We start from the raw sequence: 13,308 nt of genomic DNA, 5'->3' as shown, positions 1-13,308 counted from the left end.
GCATGCTCTTTGAGACAGTGACCATCGACCTGCATTATATGACTGACAGACAAGAACGGTTTGACCTAAAAATATCAAAATTGAAACTACTGCGGAAACAAAGACACCTACATCTTGGATGCCCTTGAGGTAAGCTAAAACATACCAAAATTAAATTTCAAAGTGAACTATCCCTTTAACGTTTTACTGTCCTTTTCTCGAGGCAAAGTATTTTTTGATTAAATGCAATACATTTGAATATGTGTTCTCTCGTTATTTCATCTGACTCCATAAATGAAAATGTTTTAATGATATCTGTGGATCATTAATTGTGAGCGAATGTTTGACTATTCCTTTTAACTCTTTAATGAAAATAATGTCAAAGTCAGTTAGAATAATCAAATGTAACAATTTATTATGTCAGGTAAATGTATCATGCCAATTTCATAATCAATTCAAAGATAATCGATACAAAACATCAAATGCTCTAGATAAAAGAAAAGATGCAACCCAACATTATATATACGTGAGGCTGAGATATCTCCCTCTCAGCCTCACGGGCTAATCTGAAATACAGAAAAGGCCTCGAACCCTCTGCTACATTTCATTATATAGTCAAGACCCTTTTCACTTGGAAACATGTACTAACAAAAGAAATCTGCATTCAGAGGTAACACCTTTGGGTGTAGGAAGACCATTTGTCTAGAGGCCAACCCCTCCCTGTGTGCCAGTTATCCATAAACTCTTAAAAACCTTATTACCTTTTGTTTTACTTATTTGGAAAAGAGACATTTGTACCAGTCGCACTGAGACATTTTAAATGATACCAAACATGAAAAATACTCTGTGATAATCATTCACATTAAACTATACATTTTCTTGGGGGATTTACATGTGGTCTCAGCATGTGAGAGGAGGAGTGAGGAAGAGGGGGAGAGATGTGAGAGGAGGTGAGACTTTGCCTCTCAAATGGTGAGTTCAAATGGTAATTTCCAGAGAGATCCTTTGTCCTCTCAGGGTCTGGGTGCTCCCCAACCAGACTGTCCGGCATTTCCTAATTTCTCAATTCTTACAGTTTCCCTCCTTGACTCCGTGGGTCAAATGCAAATGAGTCCATATGGAGTCACTGATAAATGTTGTAATCCTTGAGATGTAACCCAAAAATTGTCATTTCAATGTTAGCATCTGTAGAAGCTTTCAGAAGGCTGTGTTCACCTGCAGAACACCTGGTCTCACCAGGTGTATGTTGCTTTAGTCCAACAGGTGGATGAATGCATTCAGGTTTTCTTCCTGTGATCCTGTGATGTGAGCAAAGTTCGTAGAGTCAATCTGGACCTTTGTGACTTGTTCAGTTGACGTGTCATTCCTTCATGGAGAATCATCTGCTTCTGTGGCACCTTCCCCATGATGATAATCTGACCCTTCTTGACCAATCCTGTCACCTCCAGCGGTGCGGTTGTCTGGGCAGACCTCAGTGGATGAAGGGGTTCTCCTTGGTTCCACACTGCTTTGTGTGAGACACCTGAAAAGCATCTTAAATGTCACGATTGAGCACTTATGAACTTAAAGTCGTAGGGAAATGCATGGGAACACACAATGCAACAAAAACAAAATCATGTCATGTTCAATATAAAGTATCATGTTCATGTCAGCAAGTGCGAATGGTACATCAAGTGTTTCTCAAGGTCATGTATGGTAGGGTGGTCCCATTTTAAATGTCCAATTCTTCACTACCACTGTGATGTTAAATGGTAGTGGAATTTAAATATTCTTGGTCTGAATTATTCAAAGGAAATGCAGCAAGAGGTCGGTGTAGCCTAAATAATAAAATCAATAGTACGCATCAATAAATCTTGTAATAACAGTAATAATAATATTCAATCACAATTAGGAAGAAATGCACGTATATATATAATAATCACTTTGTTTGTTCATGAATCTTCCAATGCAAGCCACCTATGCAGATCTAAGAAGTGACTTGGAACATGTTTAGTCATACAAGAATGGAGATTGTTCATTCATTGCAACTAATTTTGTGTGTGTGTGTGTGTGTGTGTGTGTTTTGTGCTGGCTAAGTCACAGTTGATGACAGGGTTAAATTGAACATTTTGTAATTGATTGAAGCGCTCACACTTCAGATCTATCCGTTTTTTATGATGTTTCTGTTATGAGTGGTATGTTGAGAAATCAGAGGCCCTCTGATCTTCCAACCACCCCAATAACAATCAGAAAGTTTGAACATTTTGAAATTTAATAGCGGGTCTGTCTCTGCTTTATAATTTGCATCATTGACTTGTGACTGTAGCCATTCATATGTGTATTACAGTGTTGTCCCATGAGTTGGCAGTGTGTTGTGAATAGCGTATGCTATGTGTGTCTCTGTTAGACTGTCATATGGGATCGGCTTTACCATCCTATGTGTGTGAAGCTATCTGGATCTGTTAGTGTGACGATGGACAATAGATCTTTAGTGAAGTGACACTTTGGACTCTACGTCATCTTTATCTTTTTATGATGTGCAGTGTTCAGCCTGGATAGACTTGATCTATTCCAGGTGATGATGCTATGAGGCTGTAGTGATGGAGGTGTGTGTTCAGTGTTCATGTCTAGGAGATGGGTGGAATATAATCTATAACAATTGTGTTGCAAATTTAGTTCCAGTTCTATACTGGGAGGCCATATTTACGCAGTGATGTACTATTGTGAGATGTGAATGGCCTCTTGAAGTGTCTTTTCACCCATCTCCCGACTCGAGTCTCAGGTTATGTTCTAACAATCCCGCTGTCCTGGCATCCGTCCTCCGAGGAATTTGCAGAAGTAAACCTGAGACAGAAACAAATGCAGAGAGAACCACAGTTAATTCTGATATTTTCAACAACTTCAAATTCAGACATGTGGAATTATTTTACTTGCTCCATTATCATGTCCATTGCAATTTTAATTCCAGTTGTCACATGAAACCGCGTTTCATTGACCAAGTCTGAATTATTGCTGTTGTTTCAGTGCATTGTGTGACACCTGAAGCTGCTCTTGCAGTTCAGCCTTCACAGTCTGCTGTGTCTTTTGAGCATTAGAGATTAATCAGAGTTTTTATCACTCGTAGTATCATGAGTTCCAATGAGTCAGTATACTCATGGCTTTACTTCAAGTTGCTCTCATTACAGTCAATTCTGCGGGTTGCCTGCTTTGCATTTGCTATGATGTCGTTCACACATTTTAGTTAGTGCAGATCTTTTGTGACCTGCAAAAGGCTGTGGTACTTCTGTCTGATGTTTACTATTCACACCCTCCTTGTAAATTTACTTCTCTGATCAGATTCAGTTTTATTTGGTCCACACCAGTTAAGGATGATTTGGTGTGCTATTACTTATGCCACACTTCTAGCCATGTTTTTTAAAGGCAAAAAATAAAAGCACACCCCTCCCCTTTTTGCACTGGGTAGCAAACTTCTCTAATTAATGCCCTGCTTGGCGATTATAATATAATGTATATTATATTTCGAGTTATAATACAATTATATTATATTTAAGAATATAAATTCAATTATATTATTTCTGGTCTCTGAAGAGTCTCTGGAACGGCTTATTTCAGATGAGACGTTAAACCGAGGTCCTGACTCTCTGTGGTCATTAAAAATCCCAGGATGTCCTTCGAAAAAGAGTAGGGGTGTAACCCCGGCACCCTTGCCAAATTTGGCCCCTGGCTATCATGGCCTCCTAATCATCCTCATATACTGATTGGCTTCATCACTGGCTCCTCTCTACCAGTAAGCTGGTGTGTGGTGGGCGTTCTGGCGCAATATGGCTGCCGTCGCATCATCCAAGTGGATGCTGCACATTGGTGGTGGTTGAGAAGATTCCCCCCTTCTATGTAAAGCGCTTTGAGGTCTCAGAAAAAGCGCTATATAAATGTAACTATATAAATGTAACAAATTATTATTATTATTATTTGTTAAAGAGTTCGTTTTTTTATTAATATATGCTAATATATATTAATATGCTATTAATATATTTGTGTCAGAACTTTCCCCTACACTTTTCCGTTGTATACTTTCATATGCAACAGAGAATATAGGTCAGACAGTATAAAGGCAACACTGAGAGTCAAATGCCTTTCATTTTCATTTCCTGTATCAGCACATTTATACATCATGCTGCTCAGCATCTGTCTCCTGCTTTCTGTCCTCTCTCTGTCCGGTAAGACATTCACCTCTTCAAGTAGATTGTTTTGGGTTGGAATATTTTAATGAGATCCCATTTGGTTTTTTAGACTTATGTACATCCACATTTTTGTACCAATGGCTTTCAAACAGTTTAAATCATTGTGATATATTAGGAGAAATACATCAATAATAATAAGCTCATAACCATTTTTCTTCATTTTTTTTTTTTTTTTTTTGTCATATTTTCAAGTTAAACTAAGTTTTAGTAAACTCTAGTTCCCATGATATCCTCTATCACAGGAGGGTTAGAGAGTGGTATCGTAGGAGGCAGAGAGGTTAAACCTCATTCCAGACCATACATGGCATCTCTCCAGTATAAAAGACAACATCATTGTGGAGGGATGCTGATTAAGGATAATTATGTGCTGACATCAGCCCACTGTTTGGAGTAAGTATGCATCCATATATCCTTAATAAACTGGTTAATATGTAGTATTCAAAAACAGTTGATTATTAAACTGATTTTAAAAAGCTAGGTATTTTAGCCTTTATTTTGTTTGTAACGATGTACTGACATGATGCTTTGAAAAAATAACCTCAACATTAAATATTTTCACAGTGTTGAAAACCCCTACTACTTAGAAGTTGTTCTGGGAGCTCACAATATCAGCCAGAACGAGAAGAGCCAGCAGATATTCCAAATAGAGAAGCACATCCCACATCACAATTATATAAAAAATAACTTCACCTATGATATTATGTTACTAAAGGTATTCATGCTGCTCAGATTGTGCTTGTGCTCAGATTGTGCTATTTTTGTGTTCTGGTATTCACTGATTGATATGTTACAGTTGGTGACCAAAGCTGTGCGGAATAAGTTTGTGGATGTTATCGATCTACCTAAGAAGAATGAAAATGTTCCCGCCCGTGTGGAATGCTCCATTGCAGGCTGGGGTATGAAAAAACCCGGAGGAGAAGCATCAAGTGTTCTGCGGGAAGTCAGCCTCAAATTGCAGTTCAGCTTTGAATGTAAAAACAAGTGGAAGGACAATTTCAACTCTGAGAAAATGATCTGTAGTGTCTCCGATGGGAAAAGGGCTTTCTGTCAGGTACTGAAATGTCACTTAGATGATTAACAAAAAATTCACATAGTGGCAGAATACATTTAAGCCTTTCATCTGTTTCTTTCTAGGGTGATTCTGGCAGTCCTCTTTTTTGTGACTCTAAACTTCAAGGGATGGCTGCATACACATATCGTGGTAACTGTACATCCAAGGAGTATCCTGAGGTCTACATGAAAATATCTGCCTTCCTTCCGTGGATTAGGAAGAACCTTAAGTGATTGAAACAGCATCGAATTTTTGACTACTGCCATTTCCAGTTTTGTTTTATTTTTGAACTTCATAAAAAAAAAAAAAAAAAAAAAAATGTATTTGTATGTATTGCCTCCTTGGTTGTTTTCAGAGAGGATATGGGTCCACTAAGATACTCTGTGATATACAGTAGCTTGCATACAGAGGTGGACAAAGTACACAACTTTCTTACTTGAGTGAAAGTACAGATACTACTAGTCAAAAATTACTCTGTTACAAGTAAAAGTTGTAAAGACCGATTTTTACTTAAAGGGATAGTTCACTTTGAAATTTAATTTTGGTATGTTTTAGCTTACCTCAAGGGCATCCAAGATGTAGGTGTCTTTTTTTCCGCAGTAGTTTCAATTTTGATATTTTTGTCACTGTCTCAAAGAGCATGCACAGAGTCCAAATTAAACAATTCCCCATCGTAAGTACACATTGATGGCCCAAGACACGAAACGAGCGGTTTGTGTGAGAAAACGAACAGTATTTATATCGTTTTTACCTCTTGAACACAGCTGCGTCCAAATGATCTGAGAGCGCGGGCGGATATATACACTAGATGTCGCCTTGGCTACGGTTTCGCAGTAGCCAAGGCGACATCTAGTGTATATAGCCTATCTATACCCGCCCGCGCTCTCAGATCACTTTTTCTCCGTTTTCTCACACAAACCGCTCGTTTCGTGTCTTGGGCCATCAATGTGTACTTACGATGGGGAATTGTTTAATTTGGACTCTGTGCATGCTCTTTGAGACAGTGACCATCGACCTGCATTATATGACTGACAGACAAGAACGGTTTGACCTAAAAATATCAAAATTGAAACTACTGCGGAAAAAAAGACACCTACATCTTGGATGCCCTTGAGGTAAGCTAAAACATACCAAAATTTAATTTCAAAGTGAACTATCCCTTTAAGTAGAGTACCCAAGTAAATGTACTTTGTTACTGTCCACCTCTGCTTGCATACTGTATGAATAAAGTAAAAATAATCTTATCAAGCAGATCAAATCAGCTGTAGAAATTTGGTTCAAATGAAGCTACAGAACATTGTTCATTGTTGATGTTGAAAGATATAGATTGTTATACTATACATTCATTGATTGGTCCTTCTCATAGTGCTAGAGCCTAGAGACTATACTATAGGCACCATTATATATTTTATAAGATGTTATGAAATTTAAATGTACATGAAAGTGATGTGAAGTACAAATGTCATTAGAAGGCCAGCAACAACCTTCAAAATAGGATTTATAATTAGAAATAACCCACTTGTTTCAAACATGTTCTCTATTAAAAAGAGGGTTCTTTTTGACCTGTTTTGTTTGTTTGTTTGTTTGTTTTTCAGCCAGTAACTTTTTGATGTCACACATTGATATTTTACGCTTGCCATAACCAATGTCATTGACTTGTCATTGACATACACAGTCAGTCAGTGTGGGATCACTATATGACACCAACACTATAATAAACCAACAAATAATTTGAACAAACATGAGATTTGGAATTAAGTTACTTTTTATTGTATTTCATTTCTAATAACAGTACACTTAATTGAGTAGAGTATTTTATTACTCTGTAACTCAAATTTGGTAATGATTCCTGAGTTGCTATTTTGTACACACATTTTGTGGTTTGAGGTAAGAGGGGGAGGAGATACAACTAGTGAGGCTAGTGAGTGGGTCTGAGTATATTATTGATAGCATATGCACACTAATGCTTTAACACAGGCTGTTGCAGTTGCACCATGGTTCTATACGCTTTTCTTCTTCTCCTTGGTATCTCTGTGGCTGGTAAGAAATTATTCATTCTTTTCTTCCTGAATTCACATTGTGCATCCTTTTACAAGAGCATAACATCTGAAAACTCAATTTTGAAAAATATAAATGAAAATAAAAATATATTCAAATAAATTTCAAATATAAATGAAAATAAAATAATATACTTAGAATGCAAATTGTAAAAAGTATGTACATTCAATACCTCCTTAAATAGTCTGGTAATGGTATGTTTTTGTCACAGGTGGGATGGAGAGTGGTATTATTGGTGGAAAAGAGGCTAAACCTCATTCCAGACCATACATGGCATCTATTCAGCTTGAAAATAAACATCACACATGTGGAGGGATGCTGATCAAAGAGGATTATGTACTGACAGCGGCGCACTGTTTGAAGTATGTGCTAGGATGCGTGTGAAGGATTATTTATGATGCTTTTCAAAAAAGTTATAGCCTAAAGACTTTTTAGTTTATCTATCTGTAATTTTGTGTTTTAGTTATTTAAATGCTTCAAGGTGTACACTGTCTTTACATTTTTCCTGCAGTCGCAGTGCCTTCTCTAGTCGGGACCACTTTGAGGTTGTTCTGGGAGCTCACAACATCAAGCAGGACGAGAAAAGCCAGCAGAGAATCAAAGTGTTAAAATACATCCGACATCCTAAGTTTCAACCTGATAATTCCGATAAGAACGACTACAGCTATGATATCATGTTACTAAAGGTATTTTCACCTTCACTCTGTGACTCTATATTATGCGCTTTGCTTGCTCTCTTTAAATTATTTTCTGTTATTTGTAGCTGAAGAACAAAGCCAAGGTGAATAAATTTGTGAAAGTTATGCCTCTTCCTAAGAAAAATGGAAAAACACCAGCTAATGTTAAATGCTCAATTGCTGGTTGGGGGTCTACAAACCCAGAAGAAGCAAAGGGATCAAATGTGTTGCGGGAAGTCCCTCTTATACTGAAGGAGAACTCAAAATGTGAAGAAATCTGGCAGCACTACTTCAACTCTGAGAGAATGATCTGTAGTGTTTCAGATGGGAAACATGGTTTTTGTCAGGTATTATATTATATAATATTATATTATATTATATTATATTATATTATATTATATTATATTATATTATATTATATTATATTATATTATATGATATGATATGATATGATATGATATTATATGATATGATATGATATTATATTATATTATATTATATTATATTATATTAATGTTTTTCCTCTGTCCTTCTTCTTCATTAGGGTGATTCAGGAAGTCCTCTTATCTGCAATACCAAACCACAAGGAATTGCTTCATATACCTATAATGGTAACTGTGTAAACAAATCATATCCTCAAGCTTATGTAAAAATCTCCCAATTCCTCCCCTGGATTAAAAAGAAGATTGGTTAAAAAGTCTGCATATCTCTGCTAATTACCTGTTTCTGCTGCAACTGTCAAAACCCCATATGTTCAGCCAATTTGAGATTATTAATAAGGTGATAACACTTGATTTCTGATGTGAAGTATTTATTCATTGACCATATAAAACCCTTTAAAATAAACTGCAATATTCATTAAGTCATCCGTTTAGATCACCAGATGTATGGAGATGAAAAGAAGAAGCTTATTTTAGTGGGATAAACAGAACAAACATTCATTCATCAATAATAGTTAGTTATAATTTAAATATATTGTTATAAGACAGTCAGATTAACAATGAAGAGTATAGCCTGATTGCAGTATTGTGTACTTCACACTTGTACAGCTTTTGCTAAAAGTGCTTTAAAATGGGCAGAGCAGAATAAAATGCATTGCTTTCACTTAATAATAATAAAAAGTAAAAAAAATGATGTATTTGTCTTTTAATTTATTTAAATCTTGTCTCGGTTATTTGTGTCCTGCTGTTCTAACTATAATATGACTCCTTGTCTACTGGTTGTGCCAGCAGCACTTAAAACTGCTGTCACTCATGTATTAAAAAAGCAAAACTGATTTAAACAATTTTTGCAACTTTCGTCCAGAGGGTGTTGTTACATCTCAATTGCACAATCATTAAATGGTTAATAATTTGTTCGAGCCCCTTCTATCTGGGTTTAGGAAAATGCATAGCACTGGTACAGCCTTGGTTAAAGATGTCAATGACTTATTATCATATGCTCCAAAACTGTGGATTTCTCTCCCAGCTGACATCAGGGAAGCAAAATCATTACATATTTTTAAAACTTGTCTTAAAAAATTATTTTAGAAAGTGCTTTTACTTGACTTGTTTTTCTATTGTGTTGTTTTTGGTTATCTGCCTTTTATTATATTTACAGGGTAATGTTATTGTTGTGTTTGACTTTTTGTAAAGCTTTCATTTAAAGTGCCATGAGAAAGTTACTTTTAAAGGCGCTATATAAAATAAATGTATTATTATTTCATTTATAATTACTTTAACTGTGTGGTTTTGTGTGCAAATGTGTGATTGTTTCATACTTTTTGAATTAGTCTGTTCCTGCTAAAACCAGTTGTTGCTCTCGTGAAAAGTCCCCCTATGAAGCCCCTTTGAAGTGTGTGGTGAGGTTAGGAGGTGTGTTTAAGTTAGGTGTTATTATGTCTACTACTGTCTCTCAAGAAATTTATTTTTTACATGTCCTGTCTTATTTGAAAGTGTATCCTGTCACTCACAACCAACTACTCTTAAATACTTTAGATAAAGCTGATTCAACTATTTTAAAAACACGTTCAAATCCCACTTGGGCAATGAATGGGGGTCTAACATCTATTTATTTATATTACAGATGAATATCCGAGATGATACAAGTTTATACCGTAGGTTATCACATGAAAAATGTGATTCATGCTTTCTTATCTGATAGTTGACTGAATTACACCAAAGCATTTTGAGGTTGGTAATAACATGAAATGAAATATTTCTACATTTGTTAATAAAAAAATATAAATGTTTAAGATTTAAGAAAATTACATGAACTACATTATTGTCTTTTCAAACTACATTATTGTCTGTTCCATTTTCATGGAAAAATGCCAGCTAATGTGCATATGTTGCTGGCTTTGCTGGGGTACTAACTAACCACAAAGTTCATCAAGCGTGCTGCAGGAAGTCACTCTCAAACTGCTGTTCACTTCAGAATGTAGAATCATGAGGCATCGATACTTGATCTCAGAATATAGGGCATGCAGTGTTGCTATAAATACTAGGTTGCTATATAGCCTATAAAGAAGTGGAAAAGAGGACACTAACAGAGTTTATTGAAATGCATCTTTATTTAATGTTGTCTCGAGTAAAGAGTTCTGTACATGCACAGTATTAACAGCTTGCTAATATAGCAAAGGCTTATTATTTTTAAATTACAAAGATCAACAATAAAAACTGTAAATCTATTAATTCTTTTTTTCCTTTCAGATGATCCTAAAGATTAAGTAGAAATGGTTCATTTAATAAAAAAAATAACTCTGCCATCTCACTTTAGATGATACTATAAACATAGATGGCCTTTTACCAAAGAAAACAAGGGTCCATGTCACCTCATTAGTACAAACAGTAAACATGAGAAGGGGGGAAAATGGGATATTTCCAATTTAGGATTAATGTGAGGTTATCTCAGTCCTCCTATCCTCAAATTCCCAAATTATTGATTTCAAATTGCTATTGAACAGAAAATATGAAAATACAGAAAATCTCAGAATATGAGATACATGTGAGTAAACTGGATGTTAATGTTATTTATTTATTTTTTGTAAAAAAAAACATTCCCTCAAACTAATTGGTCTTTGCAGAAGAACATAAATATACTTATTCAGATTATGAACAGGACTAAACCCACCAATCTAAAGTATATGTGTACACTCAATCACTGTGCAGACTCTTGAAATTAAAGCGCCTCCTGTCTGTGAAACTCTGCATCTAAGGAGAAAAAAAGAAAACAATAGGTTGCCAATTAACAAAATAATTATTCTACAATGTAATTAATTATAAATTAATTACATCTACAATTTGATTTATAATCTTACAAGTAATTCTCTCAAACTACTGCAAAACAAGATTATTTCAAATATGCTCATTTGAGGCTACACAATTGAAGTCACATGTAAACAAAGAAAAGCACACACTCACCTGGCTAGGGTCTCTTGTGAAGTATCTCTTCTCTATTACCTAAAAGAGACACAACGTATATACATGTTAATACACTGCAAAGAGATATATCAGACATTTACTCACAAAATGACAGAGAATCATTAGGGTCAAAAAGGAAATACAGACTTTAGTTTAATTAAAGTTGCTACCTTGTCAAAAAAACGGCTCAATTTAACAGCATTTGATGATCCGGCTGCAAGATAGCGTGGATTTGTACAATCCTAAGAAGAAAAGCAGGAAAAAGCTCAGAATGCATAAAGTTGTTTTTTTTTGGCTTAATATTATGTTAGTTTAGGTAAAAACATTATAACAGCACTAAAAGGCACACACAAGGTTAATCTCTTCTGCATTAAAGTCTTCAGACAGAAAGGCAGTGCGGGTCAGGACATCATTCCTCTTGTTTTCCGGGATCTGATCAAATTTGGTGCCAATTAGCAGGAGAGGAACTGAGTTCTCTGCAAACTGTTCTCTATCATAATCTCTGCAGGTGCAAAACATCAGAATTAACTTATTTCAGCATATCTAGGCAATTATAGACATAATCAAATATTCGCTCACTGTATTCTGATTTATTTGCCACAAAATATAAGCATTGTATTTCAGCTGAAGAAATGCTTGATGCAATCATTCTATCAGAATCAGAAGTTAACCTTGACTCACCCATTTGATACAATGATGCCAGTTGGAGAGGAGTCTTTGCTCAGGGCCTCCAGTGACCAGCGGTACAGATTCTGGGAGGATTTCTTGTTGGTCAGATCATGAACTAAAATAATGCCTGCAGGAAAAAGACAAACATAGTGATTTAGCATTAAAGAAGAGTCATTGCAAATGTTCCAACATTGTTTTTTCTTTTTGTGCACATGAAAATACAACTTTAAATTTTTGCGTCTGATACTTAACCATTTACAGAATTGTAAAACACAGCTCTAGAGCTTTTAACACTGCTGGCACTGCCAACAGATCCTCCAACGTCCCAGAGTTCAGTGTAGTACGTCTTCTCATCTGGAGTGCCTTCTCTGTAGTCATGTACCTGTGCAAAGAATCAAGACAGGTTTTGCAATGATAATAACACAGTTAATTAATAATAATTACTGATCATTTTCACTGTAACAGTTACCCTGACGTCCACTGAGCAGCCTACAGTCCATGAAGGATTCCCCAAAACTTGATTCTGGCAAAGTAAATGTACAAGAGAGGACTTCCCTACTCCTGTCAACAGACATAAAATGATCAGAGGAGACATATCGATGCTTACAGAGTATTTCTGTACAACATCTAAGTGGATGAAGTTCCTCGTGATAGATATTCTCTAATAATAATAAACATTATACTAGTATTGCAGAAATCCAAGCTAATGTGGCAGGCTAATACCTCCAGCTTGAGTCGAATATAATACAACACGCTGACATTTTAAATTTACATTCACATTATAGGTTACAGAAAAGAAGGTCGATAGATTATTTAGATAATATTTATTACCAGAATCTCCCAAGACCAACACTTTCACCCTATCCAAAGATGCCATTTCTTTCCGGAAGTAGTGTGTAAACTCTCTGCACGTCTATGAAAACAAAATAAAAGTTGCGTGCAGAACGAAATAGTGATAAGTATTACTCAAATACTCATAAGTATTTGAGTAAAGTATAAATTCAAATAAATAAAGTTCCATCTGATATTTAGTAGTAGGTCTTGTGGGATATTCTGTATATATATTCCGAATTTATAATATAATATAATATAATACAATACAATATAAACAATATAATATATTCTAATATATAATATAATATATTATAATACAATACAATTTAATATAATATAATATAATATAATATAATATAATATAATGTAATATATTACAATACAATACACTATAATATAATATAATATTATAATATAAT

General features: G+C 35.2%; 2 protein-coding genes across 2 annotated transcripts; one reads left to right on the top strand and one right to left on the bottom strand.

The window, feature by feature from the left end:
* Positions 1 to 3,975: 3,975 nt before the first annotated feature.
* Positions 3,976 to 8,679, top strand: LOC309503088 (transmembrane protease serine 9-like; the record flags this gene model as incomplete). Its single annotated transcript, XM_082175777.1, has 11 exons — positions 3,976 to 4,175; positions 4,442 to 4,589; positions 4,761 to 4,911; positions 4,993 to 5,250; positions 5,334 to 5,479; positions 5,606 to 5,643; positions 7,228 to 7,290; positions 7,520 to 7,670; positions 7,820 to 7,994; positions 8,072 to 8,332; positions 8,530 to 8,679. Exons 1-11 carry the CDS (start codon positions 4,130 to 4,132, stop codon positions 8,677 to 8,679), a joined length of 1,587 nt encoding a protein of 528 aa, XP_082031903.1. The 5' UTR covers positions 3,976 to 4,129.
* A 1,838-nt stretch (positions 8,680 to 10,517) lies between these two features.
* rabl3 (RAB, member of RAS oncogene family-like 3) lies at positions 10,518 to 12,956 on the bottom strand. The gene is made up of 8 exons (XM_082176574.1): positions 12,887 to 12,956; positions 12,525 to 12,616; positions 12,308 to 12,437; positions 12,068 to 12,182; positions 11,738 to 11,888; positions 11,557 to 11,628; positions 11,387 to 11,425; positions 10,518 to 11,176 (listed from the first exon to the last, which is right to left on the bottom strand). Exons 1-8 carry the CDS (start codon positions 12,930 to 12,932, stop codon positions 11,120 to 11,122), a joined length of 702 nt encoding a protein of 233 aa, XP_082032700.1. The 5' UTR covers positions 12,933 to 12,956; the 3' UTR covers positions 10,518 to 11,119.
* Between the last annotated feature and the right edge of the window lie 352 nt (positions 12,957 to 13,308).

Source organism: Leuciscus leuciscus (assembly GCF_965113295.1).
Source record: "Leuciscus leuciscus genome assembly, chromosome: 7".
Classification (NCBI taxonomy): Eukaryota; Metazoa; Chordata; class Actinopteri; order Cypriniformes; family Leuciscidae; genus Leuciscus; species Leuciscus leuciscus.
The sequence above is the reverse complement of the archived record's forward strand: the minus strand, read 5'-3'. Positions and strand labels throughout refer to the sequence as shown.

Coding starts and splice junctions, on each gene's coding strand:
- rabl3 (XM_082176574.1), bottom strand. CDS start 12,932: ATGGCATCTTTGGATAGGGTGAAAGTGTTGGTCTTGGGAGATTCTG. Junction 12,438..12,524: donor GCTGCTCAGTGGACGTCAGG/GTAACTGTTACA, acceptor TTCTTTGCACAG/GTACATGACTACAGAGAAGG. Junction 11,629..11,737: donor ATGCAGAAGAGATTAACCTT/GTGTGTGCCTTT, acceptor TTTTCTTCTTAG/GATTGTACAAATCCACGCTA.